General features: G+C 37.4%; 1 protein-coding gene across 4 annotated transcripts; it reads left to right on the forward strand.

Moving 5' to 3' along the window:
• Positions 1–4,536: 4,536 nt before the first annotated feature.
• LOC108993504 (phosphatidylglycerophosphate phosphatase 1, chloroplastic) lies at positions 4,537–19,236 on the forward strand. Of its 4 annotated transcripts, XM_035683399.1 has the most exons (8): positions 4,556–4,866; positions 7,355–7,392; positions 11,092–11,355; positions 15,990–16,442; positions 16,548–16,625; positions 16,891–16,985; positions 17,076–17,183; positions 18,842–19,236. In XM_035683399.1, exons 4-8 carry the CDS (start codon positions 16,142–16,144, stop codon positions 18,956–18,958), a joined length of 699 nt encoding a protein of 232 aa, XP_035539292.1. In that variant the 5' UTR covers positions 4,556–4,866; positions 7,355–7,392; positions 11,092–11,355; positions 15,990–16,141; the 3' UTR covers positions 18,959–19,236. The 4 variants fall into 4 exon arrangements, with proteins under 4 accessions (XP_018824001.1, XP_035539292.1, XP_018824000.1 ...); XM_018968456.2 differs by lacking the exon at positions 11,092–11,355 and having other exon boundaries at positions 4,537–4,866; positions 16,912–16,985; XM_018968455.1 differs by lacking the exon at positions 11,092–11,355.
• Positions 19,237–26,099: the final 6,863 nt, after the last annotated feature.

Raw genomic sequence — 26,099 nt, forward strand, 5'->3', positions numbered from 1 at the left:
TCATCAGTCTCTGTTACATCTTCAGGTATAGGAGCAACTACCTGTCTGTCAATGGTCATCTATGGTTGGGGAACTTCCTTTCCACTTCTCAAAGTAAGAACGGCTTTCGTTGTCTCAATAACATCCCCTGAGATATTATGTACCTATTGTGGTTGTTGCCCATATACATGAGGATTAGGTTGAGGCTATGCTGGAAATTTTCCTCTCTAGAGTCCTCAATGTTGTGCCCATCTTATTAATGGTGCCTCGCAATTCATTTATGGCCTGAGTGTTATGATTGTTTGTGGTAGCTTGAATCTGCATGAATTGTTGAAGTGTATTGGCCATCTATATGTCATACTATCGTCTAGAGATTTCTTCGCAGATAATTGAGGTTGAGAACTCTATGCAGCTAGATGAGGCTGAAATCCTAGATGTGCTACAAAAGGATAGCTCGGAGAACTTTGATATGGCTAATACTGGTGCTGTGGTACAGCCTGATGAAATGGCTATTGAGAAGGTGGCAGAGACCGGCCAGGCTGATCATTCCTCCATGATAAATTTGGGTGATTCCTACCTCGGATTATATGTATTGGAGAAAGGCTAATTTTGTGCTCTGTTAACCGAATTTGCAAATTGCATCTGCTCAGAGCCCCTCTCCTGAACAAACTGCTTACATTCTGGAGTGAGACCAGTGAAAAAATAATTCACCAACCTCCAGGATTCAAAACCGTGATGTGGACAGATGTTCACCAAATCCTTAAACCTTTCCCAGCTGGCCTCGAAAGTCTCGTCAAATTTCTGATTGAATTGGCTGATCCGCTCTTGTAAATAATGAGTTCTCTGGAAAGGAAATTTTTTTTGTAAGAACTCATGCTGCATATCAGACCAACTAGAGATAGAATTAGGTCTCAATGAATTAAACAAAATCTTCACTTTATCCTTTAAAGAGAAAGGAAATAAACCAAATCTAATAAATTCATCAGTAGTGGCTCTATTCATATAAAAGTAGCGCAGGCCAACTCAAAATCTGTAAGGTGCTGATAAGGACTCTCAGAATCCATTCCGTGGAATTGAGGTATCACTGACATCATGCCATGCTTAATAGAAAAATTAGGTGCATCATTAGGTAAAAATAATGCATGATAGTGTAATGGTGCGAGTGGGCTGCAAATAATCCTTAAGAGTGCGTGGTGCAGGTGCAGCCATAGTTTGTTCAATTTCAATATTCTCGTCTATAGAAAAAACATAAGAGCTATTTATCTCTGAACTGTGTATACTACTTTCAGTGCTCAATGCAACTCTAACCAACCTATTTGAATTGTCTCTCACCCATGACATTAAACATTAGTCAAAATAGCATAAGTAAGGTTTAAGCGACTGAGTAGTTGGTGACAAGTGAAATGTGTAATCATAGATAAAATAGTGAAAGTAACATTTGAAATAAAAATAAAAAAAATAAAAAATAACGAGTTTAAATTTATGTCAAACAACTGTTCCCCGGCAAAAGCGCCAAAAACTTGACTCACTCAAAAATGAGTAGCATAAAAGCTATTCTAAGTGCAGAAGGGTGTCGCATAATAATTAGGAATAAATTCCTAGATTGTCTTCTCAAGGAAAATTATTTAAAATAAAACTCATTTAAAATGGTAAAAATATTCACAAAGAGAAAATAAAAGTGCTGGTATGTGCAATAAATGGAAGAGTGCAACAGGAATAAAAAAAGGCACTAGTCATGGACTAGATTCAAATTTTTAAATTTTTGAGTGTTGAAATGAAATGTAAAAGACTAACAAATTAAAATTAACAATCAATGAATCAATTAAGCTAAACAATCTTAATTAATCTGAAACTTAAATAATAAAACTGAAATTATTTAATTCATAATTAAAATTTAATTAATCTAATATGCAATGGAACTAAGAGATTAATAAAACTAAGTTACAAATTAAATTAGATTAGAAAATAATTGACAAAATACGAGCTGAAAATTGAAAATTGAAAATTTAAGTCTTTCACATTTCCATCTCCTGGTGCCAAGTGTCTAATACTATTATCTATGTGTGGCTAAGATCTTGCCTTGTATCTAAATAAAACTTCTCTAACATGATTTGGACATTACAAACATTTATTTTGAAAATACTGTACTTGGTGCTACTATCAAGGTTACCATTCACTCCAGAAAAGTGAAAAATAAATTTTGTACTGAAAGTTCCTAAATAAACATATTTAACCTAATAGTGCAATTCATTTATCAAAATTCAACTCCAAAGTACCTTGAAATAATCAAAATGCATTTTCGGACGAACGTTTCGTTCGAAAACTGGAAATGAGTTTATTGCGCCATAAAATCCTAAGCATTCCTCTAAGTCCAATGGCGCAAATCATATCTCATTCTGACACTTCTAACTATTTCAAATAAATAAAATCATATTATTGATCCTACAGTGAGTGGTAACACAAATTATGTTGATAAACCAAAACCTACGTGATTGGTCGGTTTATGAAAATTTTTAAATTTTCACAAAGTTCCTAAAACCTATAGAAATTTCACTATTAAATTTATAGCGGGCTCACTCTCTCCAGGGCCAGAATTGTGTTGTAGTTTGGGGGGCGGTAGTGTTTAAAATTAAACCTATATATTGTATAATTATAATTTGAAGTGTAAATATTCTTAAAATATTTAAAATTGCCCCCCCAACACTCAAGTACACAGTATATCACTCAAATATTCTTAAGTCCATTAGTATAATAGCCTTGATTTAACATACTAAAACGATATGCTTTTTTCTTTCATCTTTCACCATTTGAGATGAGAGGGTAGCATTGACATAGCCAAATAAATTTGAGAGTAGCACTAACACAACTTGAGAGAGTAGCACTGACACAACATGCTAAAAAGCCTACCTGACTACCTCTAGGCCATGTACCCAGCCAAATGCCATTCCTTTTACAAGACCAAACAGATTTGAGAGAGAGCAGAGCCAATTCTTTTTTCAAATTTGAGATTGAGAGGAAGCAAAGTAAGAAAAAATCCATAGAACTCGGAAGTCTAGCCCAACACCACAGACATGAAAGGCAGAAATCGTAAAATATTTTATCTCTATTTCTCTTTATTTGCCTTGGGTGTGCATTGTGCGACTTGTTTAGTTTCATATCAATGATATCATATAAGTTTTTCTTTTCTTTTTGAACTTACATAGTTACATGATTTTTTTTTTTTCACATCTAGATCACTCTCGACTTCATTAAGTTTGTTGCCTATCACCTGTACATAATCTTCATTTTACAACATTTGAGATGTTTTTAAACACATTAATTAGTTAACTAGCTAGAATTTTCAAGAGAGTTTATCTAATAAGTTAAAACAAATCTGGAAGATTCTTGCATATGGGAGAGACAACAGATTTATCTAGCTAGATGATTGATAAGAAGTTTCTAGAGAGATAGAGAGAGTATGTAAAGAATTTATTTAATTTATTAATTATTCACATGTTTTTTTTTTGTTCACTTATTAAAATTATACAATAAAAATCTAATAACTTTTCTATTATTAGGTACTTTTCAGGTTTATTCTTGATCTACAAATTTTTTTAAAACTTAGAAAAATATGAGTAAGTCGAGAACAATTGTATAATTTTATGATATATGATTATTTTTTTTTATATATAATCACGTGTAAAAAATATATATTGCTTATGCTGATACATACCGCACACTTTATCAATGGCTCCCTAGGCACTAAATCTTCGAATATGAAGGATTTCGAACAGGAGGAGAGAGAGCCTAAATGATTTTAGACATATTTTGATTCGAACCGTGACGTGTATTTTAAACCCAATTTGCCATATTGTCGAGTGTGCCGTTAAGGACCAGCTTTTTTCTAAATTTTTCATATGGACACAGCTCCCGCTGGGGGCTCCTGCTGGGGTTTTAGTATTGTTCTTTCAAGTGTTTTTTTTAAAAGTTATATATTATATAGATTTTTTAACACTTTTACATATTTAAAAAAAAAAAAAATTTAAGACATTATTAAAAAGGGTTTTGCTAGATACAAGCGAGTTCATGCACCATATTGCGTACCAATGATTTTTTTTATTTAAAAAAAATGAAAAAAATTTTTTTAAGAGAAGAAGAAAATCTCCTATATCATAAAAATTATTTTCATTTTTAATTCACATCATTTCATTAAACATATATATTACATATCAATATTGGTGTACGAATTGGTACACAAACTTGCTTGCAATAAGATTTTTCCTATTAAAAAACACTTATTTAATCAGAAAGTAAAAAAATAAATATTAAAAAACACTTTCTTAATTATTATTTTTTATTTTACTTAATGATTTAGAAAATATTTTTTAATAATATTATGAATATTTTTTATTTATTTTTAAATATTTAAAATTATTAACAAAATCTAAGTAAACAAAAAAAACTAAATAAAAATACATAAAAAAATATACACTAATACAAACGGTAGCTCCCAACAAATCGAGATGCTTAACATTTTCCTTTTCGTGTATATATATAAAAATGAATATATTAATCCCTAAACAGCACCGTGGGCGTGGGGAGTCGGGGACGCCATCCTTACACCACCAGAAGCCAAGAGTCACTTTAAGCCACACAGATCAAAAAGCCCAGCCTTGCAAAACTGGGAGCAACTAACGCCAACCGTCATCATCTCTCTCTGCCTCTGCCCAGGTAATCGGTTCTTCTTCTATCTCTAGTCTTTCTCCCCATCCGCGCCTCACTCTCTCGGGTTCAGTCTCCACCGCGTCGCTCTCTCTCTCTCTCTCTCTCGCACCATCGTCCAGGCTCCTCCGCCGCACGGAGTCCTGTCGCACTCCACCTCATCGTCCGGTCCTCAGTTTGTCGCTGGTAAGTTTTCCTCTCCCAGCCTCTCTCTCTCTCAGTCGTCCTTTCTCTCTCTGTTTGCTCTCTGTCTCTGTCTCCGTTTATTTACTCTCTCAGCAGCAAATTTGAAAATCTGGTTTATGGTAGATTTGTACTGTTTGGCCATTGTGGAGTATATTGGGAGTGGTTTTGTGGTCAGTTCAGTTGATGTTATGAAGGGTTATGGTTTTTACATCTAAGATAATGGTGAGTTGGTAACAATAAAGACCCACACAGAAAACCACTTTATCTTGAAAGTTGGTGCACTCAGAAACAAAGATACTGGTACCAACATAATGTCAAATGTCACAGTTTTACACTCATGGTAAGGTCATAACAGAAGCATAAACAGGATGTCATGCCAAATGGTTTTCAGATGCAATATCATATCAGAAATAGAGTATTGAGCAGATAAATATCATATAATCATATAAAAATTTCAGACTTCATATTTGCTCTTTTTTTATAGTTGAGAACAAAGTATGAAATAGTTCTCAACTATGAAATAGTTCTCAACAAAGAAAAAAATGCTTACGTCTACATCAATCATGACAAAAATAGTTCATTTTCTTGTTCAGATATAGAGAATAGTGCAAAAAATTGACCGAGGTAGTGTTCGTAACAAAATATGCAAGTTTTTTTATAAAATCAATCTCAGTTAGTACTTGGCTAAGTCAAGCATAGGAAGATCACTTACCTGAACTTTCTAATATCTTTGAATTTCCTCACAACAGTGCCAAGTGAAACAAATAGTCACCTAAACATAATTACCACGATCCTGAGTTAACAGAGTTCTCGCATTCTCACACTCCTTCCCATTCTCTACCTCTCTTCAGTCTGATCTTCACACAACTGCTATATCTCTTAGCTTCATAAGTGTCTCGTGCAATCTTCTTCTTCCACACTTCGTCTATCCTGTCTCTTAGAGCTGCGAGAAAGTTCAGCTCCGATATTGCTTAGACTCTCTCCAAGTGTACAAATCTCGGTCTCAAGGTGGAGAGACTGTGGTCTCTCATGGTGTCCCAACCATGGGAGAAGACTAGTCTCTCTAGTCATGATGGGAGGCCCACGACTATTCTCCAGGCCGTGATACAGTTTTGCTAATTGGTAATTTGAAGCAATTAAGTATGAAATTGAATGAGGTGAGTGATATTGCGGAGGATGGTGCTTGAATGAGGTGAGTGGATCACATGGGTCATGGCTTTGGAAACACATAATAAGAGGATGGACAACATTCTCACACACGCTTCGCAATTGGGGATCGTTCCAGAGTTAGATTCTAGCATGATTTATGGTGTGGCGATCGAACCTTAAAGGAAGCTTACCTAGAGATCTACTGTATTGCATGGAGATAGGAGCTTCAATTGCAGACCTTCTGGACCTATCTAGAGGCTCCCCTCAATGGAATGCCATTTTCCTAAGAGTTGCACTAGATTGGAAAATTGACTCATCTATAGACTTCTTCAATCTTGTATATACTAGTAGAATGAATGGGGAAGCTAACAAGATCCTTTGGTATCCATCCAAGAAGGGGAGACTCTCTATTCGTTCATTCTACAAGTCCCTAAATCCATTCCCATGGAAGAACATATGGAAGACTAATGCTGGTTTGGTTTGGTAGATGAGATGATCATCATATAATATTCCCAAACTTTCACACCAAAATATAATAAACAATTCAACTTTTTCAAATTCTAAAATAAAAATAATACGAAAAAATAATATTCTAACAATATTTTATTCAATTTCCAATTTTTATCTCATCTCATCTCATTTGTGTAACCAAACGAGGCCTAAGGTCCCCCTAAAAATTTATTTCTTTGCATGGACAACTTCATTAGGGAAGATCCTCAGCTTAGTTAATCTAAAATAAATGCTTAATCATTGTATTCGATTGGTGCTAGATGTGCAAGAAAAGTGGGGAGCTCGTGGACCACATATTATTTCATTATCATGTGGCCACGAGCTTATGGAATGATATCTTTGTTAGAGTGGGGCTACATTGGGTGATGTCATGAAGTGTGGTTGACTTGCCGGCAAGTTGGAGAGGCATCCGAGGCAATTCTCAAATAGCAGCTATGTGGAAGATGGTCCCGATCTGTTTATGGTGGAGCACAAGGATGCAAAGGAATGGACGGAGTTTTGAGGATTGTGAACGGATAATGGACGAGCTTAGAACATTTTTTTATTAATACCTTATTCCATTGGTTGATTGTATAGATTTTAATGGTATGAACATTCATGATTTTTTTGTATCTTTAGAAAATCATGCATAGGTGTTGCTCTTGTATATGTCCTGTGTACTTGGGCTATGCCTACTTTTCTTACTAATAAAGTTCTTATTTACTGATAAAAAAAAGCATGAAATTCAATGCAGATTTTATACCCAATATTGAAATGGTTATGTTTCTAGATTTTGAATACATTTGGTTTAGGATCCTAATTTAGCTCCCTCATGTTTGATACATTTCAGGGCTAACAGCAGATAGTTCTTCATAGCAGATAACTCAGGTTTGGTGATATACTGTTTTGACACATTTTTGGCCTTGTAAATTTAGTAATATGTTTATGTATTAAGATATATATGTTGTGTGTGTCTATGCATATGTTCACATATTGACATGTTTTTTATGTATCATTATTGACATATATTTTGTGCATGTCTATTCAACTTTTTTTTTTTCGATTTTTATTATTCCTCCATTTGTAGATTTTGTGATATCTACTTGACATTTTTCTTATTTGTCATGCACATATATATTTCTCTAGTATTGGGCTGAAGAAAATGTATTGATATATTAAGCACCCAATAATATATATTTTTCAAGAAGATACCTTGAGGCCGATGATGCACCTCTAACCCCAAGAAGTAGGTCAGCTGGCCAAGGTCTTTCATGTGGAAAGTAGAATGCAACAACTTCTGAATCTCAGAGATGGCCTCCATATCGAAACCAATGACAATGATGTCATCCACATAAACAAGGAGAACAACTATGCCCTTAGATGTCCTCTGTAGAAAAAGGGAGGAGTCATACTGACTCTGAGTGAAGGAAAAGCCAAGGAGAGTGGATCGAAACTTTTCAAACCATACTCTCGGTGCCTGCTTCAAACCATACAAAGAGCATTTTAGTTTGCAAACATCATTAGGTGAGGAAGTGGCCATACCAGAGGGAAGTTTCATGTAAACTTCCTCCTTGAGATCACCGTGTGGGAATGCGTTCTTAACATCCATTTGATGTAAAGGCCATGATTGCAATGTAGTAAGAGCTAGTATGGTTTGCACGGTGGGCATCTTGGCTACCGGTGTGAATGTTTCATCGTGGTCTAGGCCATACTCTTGCTTGTTGCCAAGAACCACCAACCGAGCCTTATGACAGTCTATGGATCCATCAGAACAAAACTTGATAGAAAACACCAACTTATTGCCAAGGGGTTTCATGGATGGGGGACATGGAACAACATCCTAGGTCTGGTTTTCTTCAAGTGTGAGAAGTTCTGTTTCAATAGCTTTCCGCCAACACTCATGCTCCATTGCTTGTTTATAAGACGAGGGAATAGGAGTAGAGGACAAGGTGGCTGTCAAGGATAAAGGAGGGGTGAAACCAAACCTATATGGGGGTCTACGAACTCTAGTTGTTGGAACAAGATCAACAGTCGGGGAATGTAGTTGAGGGGACTCGGGAGGTCAGGAAGTTTGATTTAATGTGGTGGAGGAGTGTCGCTGATACATTAGGAGAGGCTTAGAAGGTACGGGATCTACAGAAGAGTTAGTAAACAAGGGAAAAATAGAAAATGAAGGAGAAAGGGGATCGTGGTGAGTGGAGAAAAACTACTGATTTTTCTACGAAGATCACATTTCTAGAAATCGGAATACGACGCAGATTTGGATCATAGCAAAGAAAACCTTTCTCTTGTACAAAATATCCTACAAAGGCACATTGGACTGAATGAGCTGTGAGTTTTGTGTGTTGTGTGCAGGAAGATGAACATAGCACACACAACCAAAGGAACGAAGGTTAGAATAATTTGGAGTGTGATCAAATAACCGAGTGTAAGAAGAGACATGGTTCAATGAGGGAGAAGGCAATCTGTTGATGAGGTGGATAGTAGTGGAGAGAGCTTCACACTAGAACCGAGAAGGCACAGATGACTCTAAAATAAAGGTTCGGACAGCATCCAAACGGTGATGGTTCTTTCTTTCAGCCACCCCATTTTGTTGGGGGGTTGAAGGACAAGACCGTTGAGTAATTATGCCATTTGTTTGCAGAAATTCTTGAAACAAATGAGACATGCACTCACCCCCATTGTCAGAGTGAAGGATTTTGATATTGGCAGAAAATTGGGTCTAAATATGAGCATGAAAGAGCTTGAAATCAGAAAATACTTCATCTTTAGAATGCAGGAAATAAATCCACATAAAACGACTATAGTCGTCAATAAAAGTGACAAAGTACTTGTAATTAGCATGATAAGTAACCGGTGTCATACCCCACACATCACTATGTATCATATTAAAAGGCTGGACTACTCTTGGTGTGTGAGTGGAAAATGGCAGAGTCAACAAGAATTGAAATCAATTTGAACAACACTAAGAGATGGTGACTCTTTATTCCCAAGTAAACCAAAATTTAGCGAATCATGAAGTACATTAGAGTTTGGATGTCCGAGATGTTTATGCCATGCTCGGTAATCAACATGAGTAGAATTATAAGTGACAAAGGGTAAAGAGAAACATGGATACAAAGGAAATTGGGGAGGGAAAAGACGTCCTACTTTAGGCCCCCTCGCGATCATCTTCTTTGATTGTTGATCCTGCACAACACAACCAGATTTAGAGAATTCCACTTTACAATCATTGTCAACTAACTGACCGATAGAAACAAGATTAGTGGTAAGACCAGGAGAGACAACGACATCGGTTATAGAAGGAGAAACATCACCGATGGTCGTGATAGGTAAATGGTTGCCATCAGCAATATGAATCTTGAGATTTCTAGAATATTTATTTATATTGGTAAGGAAATGAGCATTGTTTGTCATATGATGGGAAGCCCCGGAATCAAAGTACCAAGGAGGTGATGTAGAGAAGGGTTTACCCGAGATTCCTAAAGCGGAGAATGCATAAATGATCATTTGTTGAATCATTTTAGGGGTCACGGGTTGAACAGGAGCAGGATCACTTTGTGTCAGAGGTGTTGTATCCACAGAACTGCCAGTACTAGAAGAGTCAAATGAGGCAGTATATGCTGTTTCAGATCTCTTGGTGTGTGATACCCCATATAATAAAGATAAGGGTATGTGCTGAATGAGATTCCACATTGCTTGGGAAGGAGAAGTTCACGATGAGGACGTCGGGAATTTAAGGGAGAGAGATTGTGATACCCCATAGGATAAAGGTAAGGGCAGGTGGTGAATGAGATTCCACATTACTTGAGAATGACAAATTCTTGCTCTTTATAAGGTTCCAATGGGGTTCTAATTGTATCATTGACTAGTCCTGTTAGAATATAAGCTATGTGGTTTGGGCCTTCCATTTGGGCGTGGTAGGGCATTCCTTGATAATATGACCATCCTTTTTGCAGTAGTTGCAGAATTTTTTGGGACAGTTTGAAGCGAAATGGCCAAATCCTTTGCAACAAAAGCACTGAATAGTGCTCATATCCCTGCCTCTTGGCTTGCCTTGTGTTGCATAAGCCATGGGAACAGAGGTGGATCTACGTTGTTCCATGCTGGTTTGAGTGAGAAGGCGCTACTCCTCACGAAACAAATCATTGAGGCATGCATCCAAGGAGGGGACAGGTTCTTGGTTCATAAGATTAGCCATGGTGCCTTCAAATTCAGATCTCAATTTCATTAGAAATTGATGCCTCTTAGTAGTTTCATGGACAGATTGAGCATAACTAAGACCTTTGGAAGGTAGGTAGCGTAGACTATATCAGTATATTCAGCCCAAAAATTCATGAAGCTAGAGTAAAAATCAGAGATAGACTGTTCTGTTGGAGATTGGCCAAGTCATGTTCAAGCTGGAACCGATGAGCAATGTTGTGCTGACTGTAGAGCTTCTTCAGGTAAGTCCACATCTCGGCTGTAGTCTTGAAGGGTCGAAGGTTCAAGATGATGTTGAATTGACAAATCCTAGAATTCATGCCATGATTTGAGCATCCTTCACCTCCCACTTGGCGTGCTGATCCTTGTCTTTGTTTTTGTCAGGAGCAGGGTTGCTGCCATCAACATGGCCCCATAGATCCTTGCCTTTGACAAATATCTTGAAGTGGAATGCCCAAGCTGAGTAGTGTTTTCCATTAAAACGAACCAAGAAATCATCAGACTTATCTGAAGACACGAGGCCGAGAGAACTTGATCAAGAATAACCGAGAACAAGGGACTGAACTAGGGCAGAGTTGGACTTGAGAACAAGAGAATTCAGAATTGTGGCTCTGATGCCATGATAAACTTAGAGAGCTTTGAGCAAAAGTATGTTTTATCTCGGTGGAGAATTCCATTATATAAAGAATACAAGCTGATCTTCAGCCCTTAAAAACAGTTAAACTACCATATACAGATTGTCTAAAGGTAGCCTACAACTAGCTTACAACTAGTATATCCTAATTAAGGAAAGAATAAAAGATTTATAAACATAGAAGATAGCTGTCAAAGCTGTATAGGCATAGAATCCGCTGACTTTAAATGGCCAGCTAATTCCTTTGACATGTATAACCTAACAACTCCATATTTATAGAGCACACTAATATGATATTTGTCAACTAGAATAGAATCCTACCTCCTATGCTATAACAACGCAGAAAGTGAGAAACCAATCTAGGTTTGCATAGTGTAGCTTCCAAAGCTGTTCACTGTGACAGGGTTTTACTAGCTAAGGAAGAACATATTTATTTATTTTTTTGATAGGTAAGAGAAGAACTAAATTGTAATCAAAGGTGTAGGAAATTAGGCCATTATATTGAAATAATCTTTTATTTAACGCTTGGTGGAAGAGCTAAATTTATAAGGATATACCCAGAGTTTAAGAGAAAATGGATCTCTGAGTAGGAAACTGGAACCAGCAATGCTGTTTTTCTGACCCAATGAAAGCAACAGAACAGGATTCTGAAATTGCTAGAACTCATGCGTAACATCCTTTCCCGTGGGTTAGGAATGTTACTTTCGTAGCTTGCACTTAGGAAGAGATCCAATATCATACAAATTTTGGTCATCTTATTGAATCATAAAAATGGCTTAACATAAAAATGTTGAGTAGTAGTACATGTACTTGTACTTTTACTTACAATTTTATTTACAAGACTCATTTTGTTAGTTTTCTTTTGAATTTCAAATTTCATGATTTTCAGCATATCAATAACTGACATGGAGAAACAAGTTTTTTGTAAGTTTTTCTTAATTATATTTAGCATTTTCCAAATGTTTTATAAAACTATACATAATAACATAATGACGTAAAAACATAAGCTACTTGTATTCTTCTTGGCGGCTTTAATGGCAAATAAGTCTACAATTTGGGCACCAAACTAGCACCACATGGAAGATTTTTTTGGACTTGCAGCAGGTTGCAGGGGCGACATTAGGGGCTGAGTTTCCGGGTTGGCTGGCTTTTAATGCTAAATGTAGAGCTCTGCGCCTAAAAGATCTCTAGGTTTTATCTCCTTCCTAATCAATCCAAAGATCTTGGCAGCCTCCTAATGGGGAATTTCCTGGCTGTGACAGCTTGCCATTCAAGTCAACTTCTGTCATAAAAAAAAAGGAAGACCTTGATAATTAGTTCTACAATTTCGGTCACCTCTTATAGGGCAATTTCCTTGTAATTTTCCAGCCCCCAAATCAAATCAACTTCCCTTATTTATTTCCTTGTGCTAATAAGTCAAAAACTTGCCTAATTTGCTCAGAAATTTATAAATCCTGCTGCCCAACAGATTGGGAAACTTCCTAATCTGTCCCAAGCCGTATTTCCGGTAATTAAACCACATAATACCTTCCTTATTTACTTAATAAATGTCTTTGAAGCTTTGGGCTGTTTGACTTTTGTGTGGAGAAAAGATTCCATATATAAGTGGACTATTCTCAACTACTTGAGCACCAAGCTGGCGCCACAATCTGTCCAGTGGGCCGGACAGCAAGCCCACTATTATAACCCACTAACTACCATGTGAAATAAAACCCCAAAATCCATACCATCAAATAATAACAATATATAAAAGTTAAATCACAAGCCCGCTATTATAACCCACTTACTACCATGTGAAATAAAACCCTGAAATCCATACCTTCAAACAATAACAATATACAAAGTTAAATCATAGAATTTTAATACAGTAAGACAAACCTGGCCCATGGGCCCTGGTTGAGGTTCAACCCAAATTTAGAATCCAATGCTTGGGGGTGACATCATGTCAAATGTATGCAATGTATATTTAGGCTGACATTTATCACAAGACTATTGTATCAGTAACCCATTGTCTAAATGGAAGAAATGTTTTTGCTTCAAAGTGCTTATAGCCGTAGATCAACATGAGCAACCCGAATTCTGTTTTTTTTTTTATGAGTAAATGTCATCAAAATAATGTTATGACCATGAAACTATTTATATAGGTACTTATCAAAGATAGTTATAAAGACATAACTTGAACCATTGAACTTTCAGGGAGGTATATGGATAAAAATATAATTTTACTTGATTACCCTTTTTTCTCAGCCTCAATTCTCTCCTCTTCCATTCGCATTCCCTTTAAAAAGATTTAATAAATTCCAGGAAATTTAAATGAGACTAAAAAGATAGGTAAGTTCTTCTACCAAGAATATGATATTACATTCCATGACATGTAGCTTCAATCACTATTTGTCCCTTAACATGTTAATGCTATGCAAGATCATTGAAGTCAAATTCTAGAGCTTATGTACAAATAGAAAAGCCACACTATCTTTTATCTCTCTGTTTTCCGTGCTCTTGTTGAGTATTTTATAGTTCTTAGAAATTTAAACCTTGGTCAGCATTCGCATTTAACTACTTATCAAAAGAAAGTATTCGCATAGAGCTAACCTATAATTCCAAATCCACTCCCCATTTTACTCTTATCTACTACCTATTACGAGATAGACATTCCCGTATAGTTTCTGCTTGCTCTAGTTATGCTCCATTGCTATATAGGAAACCCATGCTCCTTAATTTTTTTTTTTTTTGATCGGTAATCTAGGTATTTTATTCATAAGAGTAGGCAAAGTCCATGCTCCTTAAATTTGTTACATTTATCACTTTTTTATTTGCACTAGGTGTCTGGAAACAAAGTCTTGACTAATCCCTGGGGTGCACAAGCCCTCAGTAGAGCTATAAGGAGAAAGTCCTTGAGTCTGATGGCCTCTAGAAATTGTTTGCACCCTAGATAGTGTGAAGCTTAGACCTAGAGGGAGCATGCCACTAAGACCAAGGCCTTCAGCACTTGAGCCAACTCCTAGGGATTAATTTATATACTACTAAGACCATGACCAAGCTTATAATTTATTGTTATATACTTGAAATTGAAATATAGAACCTTGGCTGACCAAATCATCTATTTTCCTTCTGAATTAGACATGTGAGAAAATGAAACTAACACAATCTAAAGATAAGATGGTTCAGTCATACATTACTTGAGCAGAGTGGCAGTGAGAATCTGAAGCCTTGCCCATGGGCAGTAGATAATTTCTGTAATGCCCAGCCTTCACGCCAAGCAGCTGCCCCTTCTTTCCTAAGTCTCTCGCGTCTTCCTTCAAAATTATCTGATCCCTCCCACACCAACACTCAAGTATAATAATATTACCAAAACTCAGTTTAATTGTTTTTTCCTTTCCTAAGCACTTTTTTTGCTAATAAAGTTGGAGGGAAAGAGAAGCCCAATTGTGAATAATGCAGCTTTCGTTTTCTCTTTCGTTCTTCTGTGCAAACCAAAAGCGTATTTTTAGGCCCCATTTGGAACTTGGACTGAACTGAGATCAACTCAGTTCAATCTAATTTTAAGCTAAGTCTAACATCCAAACACCCAACTCTCAAATCACTAAACTCATTAAATCAAAATCTCTTTACACGTGGGACCCACTCACAACCTTTTTCAACTTAACACCTCTTTACATGCGGAATCCACATCCTTTTTCAACTTCTTATAAATACATCTAAATTCATCTTAAAATCCAAAGACATCTAAACTCATTTTAGGTGGGCTCCACAAAACTCACTCCACTATTTTAACTCACTTCTATTCATAAAGAACTCAACTTATCTCAACTCAGCTCAACATCCAAACACGGCCTTAGTTTTCTTTTCTTTCACTTTCTCAGCAGCCGAGCAATGTCGAGCACACATTAAAGATGCAAATATAAGGGATAGTAACGGAAACCTATTTTGTTTTTAAAAGATGAACTATATTTCTACCTTGCGGGTCTTGGTGGCTTTTTCTTCTGAGCCAAAACCACCAACGTTCTTTTGTCTGATAGTTTAGTGGCTTCCTTCAAGTTTCCTTCGAAGGTATACAGCCATGACGAAGAACTCCATGATAGAGCCAAAGCTGTGGATGCCATTGTCACACTAAAGCCTGTCTCTCTCTGCTTGTATCTAATTGGTGTTTATGATCTTATTGCTTTTGTTACACAAAGACAAGACCAGGGTGACTATGATTTGCTTTTAACATTTTGATCTCCTTCCAAGACAAACTACAATGTTTTCCGCCTTCATGTTTTGAATTACACCATCAACTTCATGTTTGCTTGTCTCTCCCATCTCTGTAAGTTCTAAATTTTATAGTAACTTCTTCCTGATATCTAATTAGCTGGGTGCAAGTATGAAATAAAATGATTACTTATACTATGCAACATAGTTATCAAGGAAAAGTTATTCATTGCTGTAACATGCTTTCCATGGTATTCGGTAATTTTAACTATATTTAGAAGTGATAGCGAGAACTTACTTCCAATATGTTTTATCTGGAAAATGTTTTTATTTTTGGCTGGATCCCTTTCTTTTCTTTGTAACATCAATTTCTTGTTTGCATATTTCTTTCAAAGTAATTGCATATCCAATGGCTAACAAAAGCATTGAATAAAACTGATCAATCCTTGTTTTGCAGACTGGTGTCGAGAGTGGCATTGCTGATCAGATTATTACAACCCAAAATCCCAGAACCACGAAGAACAGTGAAAATAAGATAGCAAATCTGAGAATTTTTTTTTCTTGTTTATAAGTAGCAAATCTGAGAAAGCTAGAGATCTTTTCACGAACATGTGGTCTGCAGATTTGAAAGCAGCACTAGGCCAGAGACTCAACTTAGAGGGCATTGTTTCTTCAGCTATGGTGGTTGTAAAGGACAGGCACATGGCACTTCCGCATGTCTCCGTGCCTGACATAAGATACATTGATTGGATTGAGCTGCACAGGAGGGGTTTCAAGGGTGTTGTATTTGATAAGGATAATACTCTTACTGCACCTTACTCTTTAAAATTGTGGGGCCCTCTTAGTTCGTCACTTGAGCTGTGTAAATCCGTTTTTGGCCCAGAAATTGCAGTGTTCAGCAATTCTGCGGGTAAATTTTGGCATTACTCACCTGCAAATTGTGCTTGATTTTTATTCAGGTGCTTCTATTTTTTTGCTAACGTCATCGTGTTACGTTGCTCATTTAATGGTTTAGGGCTGTATGAGTATGACATTGATGGTTCAAAAGCTAGGGAGCTTGAGGGGGTAATTGGAATCAAAGTAATAATGCATAGTGAGTGTTTCCTTCTCCTATTTACACTGAAATAGAAGTTTCCTTTTCAGTGTTAATCAGAACTTGTGCATCCATGTTATATACCTACCATGTTCTATAGCTTTATATAATGCTGGGCTCATTTTGAGCAGAAATAACAACTCAGATTTTAAAACATTGGGTATTTTAAACTTACATCAGTTCCCTGCTAATACGTTGGCATGCCAGTGTTATTTCATTGATATTTTATTTCAAAAATGCCAAGATTACATTACATTGATGTCAGCATCTATATGTTGTGCTCTAGAGGTGAAGAAACCAGCTGGAAGGGCTGAAGAAATTGAGAATCACTTTGGCTGTAAATCCTCACAACTTATCATGGTACATAAAAGAATTTGCTGAACAGCTTTAATATATGGCTTCATTTTTTCATTTAGAAGGATAATTATAGCATCGTTATATGTGTGGCAGGTGGGTGACCGGCCATTTACAGATATCGTTTATGGAAATCGAAATGGATTTCTGACTATTCTAACTGAGCCTTTAAGTCTCGCTGAGGAGCCATTCATTGTTAGGCAGGTTGGTTTTCCTTCTAGATTGATTTCCTCTCTGTTTCCTTCCGAGGAACTTGCTATAAAATTGTTGCAAGAAGAAAGGAATCTAAAGATGGACATTGCGAATGAGCCGGCTGATGTATTGCATAGTCCCAACTTCTTTCATTGTCCTTGGTACTGGCATGTAAGCAAGTTTTACACAGCATATGATGTCTGTTTATGGTGGCCATGTTCTTTTACACCACTCATATGTTTAGTAATTAACCTTATCGGGACATTTAATAGATCTATATTTTGACCATATGCTCTATTGCAATGGAGGTTAGTGCTTATGAGGGTTTTGAAGTTGATAGGTCGGTAGGAGTTACAGAAATAAGTAGCTTAGACTTATTTGCTGAAATAAGTTGAGAGTATTTGCTTAGAAGTTGACCTGAGGGTATAGGAGGTGTCAGGGTATAAAAGTTGGGTTTCTTGATTTTTAAAAATAAATGAAATACACATTTTTAAAAGGTTAGAGAATGCATAGAATGGGAATATGGAATCAAAGATAATGGTAAGAGATCATAGACTAAAATTGAATACGAACACTCAATTCTGCAAGAAGGAAATCTAGCGTTGTGTGCTTGTTGTATCTGATGCATCTAGGGTCTCAGCCTTTATTTCTTTATGTTTGTATTGTTTTGTCTCTACAATTGATACAGATGAAGAATTGTAAAATATTCGGATATGTTTCCTTTCATTTTCTCATTCTTTGGTTAAGTATATTTTTCACTTTTTTTGTTCTGTTATCTACAAAATACTTCATTTATAAAAGAACATCCAACGTTCATTACATGACATGCTTTGAGTAAAAAAAAAGGAAAATTTGTAATGACTACTTTGATAGTAATTTTTCCACCCTTGTATGCAAAATTTACTAAACATTGTGGTGCTTTACCATAAGAAGTAAATTTTATGGCCAGCACTTATCTTCATTCCCTTTGCAAGTTTGTTATAAGATTGAGGTAAATGACAGTCCTCATGCAGAAAGTGCATCAAGTTGGTTGTTCATTTTTGAAATGTTAATTGAATCATCAAGTTCACATCTTCTCTTAGTTTACGCTTTTAGGAAAATTGATTATTTAACATGGTAGGCTGGGAATGAGTTTTCATTGAATTTTTGATTGAGTTTCTTGGTTCCGAGTGGACTCGCTTATTATCATAGCACAGATTCCAAGTTCAAGTCCTACTTCCACTATTATCTCCCATTGTTTTTTTAGAAATGTTTCATGTGTTGGGCTCACTGACTGAGTCTCCAGACAATATGTAAGGGTGAGTGTCGAAATGACATCATCTGCTTTTTAATCAGATCAATGATAGTCATTGCAATGCTGTGTTCTGAAGGATCATACATCCCTTTGAAAACAAAGGAAATGTTTATGATATGAGGTTCACTCTTTCAACATGTACGAGTGGTTTCCAATATTCATGTCGAAGATAGAGAATAGAACAAGATAACGTTTATACAAGCATTTGAATCATTAGATGTTCTTGGAAGAAAAGAATATTTAAATTCTTTGTTGAGAATATATGCATTTAACATGGTTCATAGGAATGACTTCCATATACAAGTAAAACTTCCGCTATTATGCTCCACTAGAAGATGTATTACTCCATTCTAAAGTATTTCGATTGTAATTGCAGGTGAGGAAACTTGAAACAGCCCTTGTTAAGCACTGGTTTAGGAGAGGGTTGAAGCCAACCAGTCACATACTATTATCAGATGCCTTGCTCTATGTAAAAAATACCCCATCGTTGTGAGAAAAGAAAGTCGATATAATGCAATAGGAAATGGTTTGGAATGGGTTGAAAAGATTGTACTCTTCAGTAAATTATTTATTTTTTTAACAACCTTCCATATTGAGAATTTTAGAGAGTAACCACTAGGGCTTAGTTCAAGTGTTAAGAGCCTCTTGGTAGCATGCTTTGTCAAGGTCAATTGTTTGAACCCTTGACAATTTTTAGGGTTTCATTGAACTGGGAGAATTTCCCTTTGAATAATTTATGGTGCACTTGTGAAAATTTTATTGTCAAATGTTTGTGCACTCTCGAGATTAATTGTGACTTTGTGCTAGGACACTATGTGCCAATAATCACACGAGGGGATTATGTTCATTTTTAGCTTTACACCATACACCTGACGTGGCGAACCGGTTTGGTCGACTATGTCATGATTCAATTTCTCCCCCTCTCACTCGACGAGATCCTTTCTCCCCCTCCCTCATATTCCTTTATGAGGGAAGCAAATAGTAGTTGGCTGGCTAAAGCCGAAACGGGTCCTTCTTACAAATCTTACAAACATAGTCAAGAATCCTTATGTATGCCATTGTCCCAATCTTGAACCCTTCCCTATACATCTCTCAGCCAATCTCTTGGCCTTGTCAAGCTTCCCCATCCACGCACCAACCTTTCACCAACAAATCGCAAATTCTCTCAGGGAAAAATTCTTTTGCCAAGTTTTTCACCATTCAATCGGTTTACTGCATACCCGTTACTGCAAAGCTTCTCCACCACCAGTAAAAGCCATTTTTTGTCTCACTTGAGCCCATAATCGATCTCCATCATCTGTAAAATGACACATCAGTCGGCCTCTTGGCATGGACGAGCCTCTAAATGGCAGATTCCAGGGTTTTAGGCACAACGAGTCCAGCTCCATTCATAGGACTTCGTGGATTGCCTTGAAATCCTTGCGTCGACCAAAGTAATCGATGAAGTGGTACAGGGTTTTATCAGTGTGAGTGAAACTAGGGTTGGAGATAAGCTAGTGATAAACCCCAAGATCATACGATTTGCATCGGGGTAGGAGATTGGTGTGGAGAGGACTAAGGAAGGTATTGAATTGATGTGAGAGAAGCTTAGGTGGAGTTTTTGGGAGATTTGAAGCAATTCTGAGTCAAGGTTTTTGCGTAGCTCAAAGGAGAGGGAGAGGGGAATGGGATTTGGTTCTTGCGGCGTGGAGGAGGAGGACGACAAAGCAAAAGTTCTCAACAGAGAGAGAGAGCTTTGTGGGTATTGGCAATGGCGGCAAAGATGGGAGAAGAAGGAAATGGGTTTATTGGGCAAAAGAAGCTATCTTACAACCATAGAACTAGGGTTTGCCATGTGAAGTGTCTATGTGAAGCTCAGATAGAGTAAGGAGAACTCAGGAAGGATGAGAACTCATATGCTACCTTCATTCCTTGGTCAAAATGCACGTTTCATATTTAGAAAAAAAAAATGCCATGTAAGTTGGTGTGCGGAGGTTGGTGATCAGTAGGTGGTTGTGTAGAAGAACTCTACAAAAATATGGAGTATTCTATTGCAACTCAAGTTTTGAATTGGGATGAAAGTGCCAAAGTTAATAATGGAGATAAATGGTAATTCATGTGGCAAGTGTTTTTTTTTCCTACAATGAATTAATTTACTAGGCTGGAATTTTATTCATTTTCGAATTTTCAATATATTTCTTATCTGGAAAAGACATTAGCAGAAAGTATGTAGTTAGACTTTTGAGAACACGACAAGAAAGAATGCACCAAAGATAAACCCTAGATTGCCTTGCCTATATGCGAGGCTTAAATCACTCGTGTATCGAAACATTTTGATGCACATTAGATGGTCGGGTATACAAGAAACGACTAATAACATGCCCCCAAACACAATGCATTGGAAAAAGCTCTTGTTAGAAATGATTTCCAGTTTTCCATCATTTCTCGTTTTGGATCGATAATTGACCAAGATGTAATACGAATTAGATGAGATTTTATACTTCACTTTGTATGTGGACCAAATCATGAGCACATATTCCACCCTTCATGTGAGAATTGGGCCTTTCCGAAGGCAAGAACTCTTCACGAAAAAAGCATGCCTGACTAGGCAAAGGAGTATCATCTCAAGTGTAAAGGAAGACCCTGCCGAACGGTCTAGGCAAGCAAAAACCTCATGCAAACGAGGTGTAGGCTAGCATAAACCTGGGCGGGCAGAGGTTCAGGTAAAAAGGGAAACATGTGAATGAAGTAAGCATCATGTTGGGTGAACAAAGGCAAGGCGACCAAAAGGAATGCGAGATTAACATTGGGCGCATAGGTTAGACAGGCGATAGGCAATTCAAGCAAGTTCAAAAGCAAGCGAAGGGTATGTTCCTTGTGGGCTGGAGTTGAAAAAATGTGTCCATGAGCAAAGGCAAAGAGAATGTAGGATATAAGGATATGTTCCTCGCCTCGAAAACTGGGCTAGAAAATGAAGTTTTCGAAGTTAGTAGAGCATGACTAGAAGGAACTTAGGAGTGCTCAGGAGGCGAGCAGCTGCCATCATGAAGATATCAAACTCAAATGACAATGTTTTCTACAAAAGGCACGCATAAGATAGGGGAGTCACAGACTCAAAAAACCATGCACAAAGGCTCTCCACCACGTGGGTGACATTCACAAGTGACATATTGAGCTTTCTATCTCCTTAGTCGAATTTTTGAAATGCGCAGAGCTCGTCCCTTCCGTCTCTGTCATCCCTTTCATCTGACGTATACTTGGACAATGGAGGATCGTCGAATTACTAGCCAACGCGCGTCGAGAACTATGAGGTTTTTTGAGAGGCATATTGCTCCATACAAAAGCTTCATATCGTTGAGTTTCCCTCTCTCCCATTGAGATATTTGAAAATCTAGTAAACACACACACACACACACACTCTCTCTCTCTCTCTGCAGTAATCATCGAAAGAAGGCAGAAATCCTAACTTTGTGGTTGAGTTCGTACTCTACTGCCTTCAGACGCTACAGTTTACATCGAACCAAGGGAGGCCAGATTATCAACAAGCAATTTAGTGAAGGCTCACTGCTAAGCTAGGGTCTTCTCTACGACAACACTAACAATGTTGGTTAATGACTACGAATATGCAATGTTACGATCTACTATGTCTTCGTCCCTTTTTTTCTATATATTCTTCCGCATGCATAATACCCCATTGTGATTTAATGGTTGTCTTTGTTAAAGTACCTACTTTCATGTTTTAAGAGGAGTATATGGGTGTGCGAATGGATCACGCTAAGCAGAAATTGGGCATGATCTTGGTGGAGCTTCTTTGGTTACTCGGGAGCATCTACGAATTGGGTGATGTCCCCTGGGTTATTGCTAGGCAACATGTGAGATGGTAACACTCTCGGGTTAAAGCCGTGGCCTCTCGGCTGGCGGAGACTAGAGGATACAGTGGTCAAGGACAGGGCACCAATCCAAGTATTGCTCATTACGTAGTCGTATGTGCGGTCATTCTAAAGGGAGATCGTGGCACACATGTTAACAAACGGTAATGGTTGGCAAGATGGTTTTCAAGTTGTAGAATGGACTTGGGGTCTGGGATTAAATTATTATGTGATGATTTGGGCATGGATGCTTGGTAACTTTTATATTATGTTTGAAAACTTTATTTGCCCAGAGGCTGGCACCTTAGTATGTATCATCTTCCTTCTATTTACTTTGAAGTTCATTTTGTTATATATTTATCACTATTACTTGCATTATTAGTTGTTGTCTTGAGTTATAAGTTACTAAGATTTCCTTGAAATCTCACCGTGGTAATCTCACTATGGTTTCGTTCCTTGAAACTGTAGGTTTTGATGCCAATGTAGGAAACAAGGAAGGTTATGAGAAAGAGAAACATGTGCACCCCGAGGGCTAGTATGGGGGCCTGTCCCCAATTTAAGTTGTGATATCCTAGCCCAAGCTAGGAGCTTGAGGTCAAACCCTAATTTCGGTATTGGTCTAATTAGAATTAAGCCCATTGGATTGTGAAGGTTAGGACCATGAGGTTAAGGTGGGTCTTATTATGAGATGGTGCAATAGGCGCCTAAGCCCAAGAAGAAGCCCAATACCTAGCAATTTTTGGCTACATGAAGGTTAGGAAGGGAGAGTTGCCGCATGAGAGGTCCTTGAATTTCCATAGGCCATAATCATTAGGCTTCTAGGGAAAGGGAGTTTCACTTTTCTAAGAGACACTCGCCACTTGTCCCTTATGAAATGAAGCTCCAAGCTTCTAGAAGAAGTCATGTGAAGGAGGAAAGCCATATGGTTTTGGCTCATCTGGGGCAGACACAAACCCTATCACCCATAATGCCACTGGGCAGGCATGCAATTAGATCCTATAGATTCATTGTACTTGGACCAAAAAGTGAAGAGAGAAGGAAAAGAAGGGAGTTTTGGAAATACTAAGGGACACATGCCACCCTCACTAATTTTGCCACATGGCATTCATGCATAGGCATCTTAGAATTTCTAGAAGATGTAATCGTGAGGAGAGCTTGGTTTTCTAGGGAGCATGCCACTTGGCAAACTTGGAAGATTGGTTTTGGAGTTTCTAGAAGACAAATGATGAAGGAAGAAGACCTTAGGATTTTAGTCATGTGAAGTACACGCCACCCACACTACCACTTTGCAACCATGCATGTCTCTTTCCATAGGTTCATTGTATCTAGACTACAAAGGGGATGATGGGAGACACTTAGGGATTCGGCTAGGATTGAAGGCGCTAGTTGTCCTTCATGCATGAGGAGTTCGTTAGGTTCCCAAGAGAAGCAATGATAAGGGGAAGAAGAAGAGACTTTTGGCCATTGCAAGAAAGGGATGCCACTTGGCGCCCATGCGTGTAGGAGATCATAAAATTTTTGGATTCTACAACAAAGTAATGATATGAGAGAGAAAGTGGGAGCAAAGGGAAATATAAATATGGGGCATTTATGGTCGGTGCCCATACACTTGCTTGAGGGAGCTCAAAGGTCATTTTTGTTTCAAAATTTTCTTGTCTCCTCTTATCTCTATCTCTCCCACCTTAGGAAGAATCCAACATCATTTTCTTTCCATCCAACCACCCATTTCGTACAAGGAAGGATTAGAGATTTGAGAACATTGTGGGAAAGGATTGCACGGTAAGAACCTTCAAGCCACCACCTCATTCTCTTCTTATGCATGCACACACACTTGCAAGGGAGTTGTTGGTTTCAAAGTGATGGGGTAAATGATTGTATTGTAGCCTTGTTGTAAGCTTCATGGGAATGAAGGAGTAATTGGTTTGATCACTAGAAGACAACCATGCTTAAACCTTATTAAGTATGGTATGTCTAGGGTTTTCTCTCCTAAAGAACCCGAGTTCTTGATGGCAAAATGGAAAAAGGGAGTGGTCTTTATAGGGGCAAGAGATGTTCAACACTTACTGGGGTTTCGTGTAAGGTTCTACTTAGGTTGCGTTTGGGTAGTGAGGTTGTGATGCCCCTAGATTCTACTTGGGATCAGACATATATCTGAAGTGTTGGAACATGCAACACAAGGTTACGTGCCCTTGTTCGTGACAATTAAAGATGCAATGTTCCTAACATAGTAACATGCATCTAGCATTATGCAATATTCGTAGCGGATACTTTTTTTTCTTTAGTAATACTATGCACCAAACTAAAAATATCTCAACTCTTAAAACATACTTCATACAAAAGGACATACTAAACAACTGAGATCATAACACTAATCCAAAATGACTATGATCAAAAGAGTATTGGAGATGCAACTCTATAGTACAAATAATAATTTCAGTTAACTACTATATTAACATTGACATCGCACCATTGCTCAGTCGATCGTGTCCAGTTGGTCGAATACGTTCTTCTACAGGTCCTGTAACAAGATCTACCATTCGGGAGGAATGATAGTTAAGACTACCATTGTGAGATTTGATTATAAATCTCACAAAGTTAACAGAAAACTTCCACACAAGTTAATGATGCATGCATGGAAGTAAATGCATAATCAAAGTCAATAATAAGCATAACATAACTTGACATAACATAACATGAAATAATAAGCATAACATGACTTGGCATAACATGGCATGAGCTGACATAACTTGAATTGGACTGAACTGAACTTGACTTGCTTAAATTGAACTGGACTTAAACTGAGACTTGACTTGACGTGACCTAAATGTAAACTAACTTAGACATGAACGTGAACTAAAACATGACGTAACATGAGACATGACTTGAACGTGAAATACATGAACTTGAAATTTTGTTTAATAGACTTAATTAATAAAGTGACCATACACGTGCTACACGGGTCTCTATATGAGCCGTGTGTCCCTGCCAATTACCGCATCACAACACAGGTATCTATACCAGCTATGAGTGTGTTAATACGTACTTCACAATTGTTGTGACCTCATGTATTCTATGTGTCACAAATATTGTGTCTCATGTAATGTATGCTCTACAGTTGTTGTGGCCCCTTGAATTGTTTGTGCCACAATTGTTGTATACACAAGTAAAATAAAATATGGCTCCATTGGCATTAGGGTTTGGCGCGTTACGCTGACCAGCTAGTTAGGCCTCATTCGCAACCTGTTGACTATATTTCGTCAACCCAAGAAATTTCACAGCTATTTTGTCACTCTAGCATGAACAAAGGAGTTCTACTAGGATATTACCCCATCATATCACTTAAGGTCGTGATTGACATGAATAATTTGACATGATTGTTCTCGAATATACAAACTGTATCTAAGACGAAACGTACCATTAATACGAAAGGAAAGAAGCCCTGACATAGTGTAACATGACATGAAAGTAAGACAACAAACATGACTTACTTGACAGAAAATATTTCGTAGCATGACATAACATGTAACATACAATATTTTGTAACACGACATAACATATAATAGATAACATTTCATAACATGGCATAACGTGTAACAGAGAATATTATGTGACGTGACATACATGCAACAAATGACATACGTGACATGACATACTGGCGATAGATAGGACTGTGTGACAGATAAGTATTTTGTGACAGTATACATCATGTGTAACATATAAACATGTAATAACGTGGCGTGGCATGACATATATGATAACATACGAATATAACTGTAGTTCCCTTAC

The sequence above is a fragment of the Juglans regia genome, chromosome 1 (genome assembly GCF_001411555.2).
Source record: "Juglans regia cultivar Chandler chromosome 1, Walnut 2.0, whole genome shotgun sequence".
Classification (NCBI taxonomy): Eukaryota; Viridiplantae; Streptophyta; class Magnoliopsida; order Fagales; family Juglandaceae; genus Juglans; species Juglans regia.

Coding starts and splice junctions, on each gene's coding strand:
- LOC108993504 (XM_018968454.1), top strand. CDS start 16,142: ATGTGGTCTGCAGATTTGAAAGCAGCACTAGGCCAGAGACTCAACTTA. Junction 16,443..16,547: donor AGTGTTCAGCAATTCTGCGG/GTAAATTTTGGC, acceptor TTAATGGTTTAG/GGCTGTATGAGTATGACATT. Junction 16,986..17,075: donor AATCCTCACAACTTATCATG/GTACATAAAAGA, acceptor TATGTGTGGCAG/GTGGGTGACCGGCCATTTAC.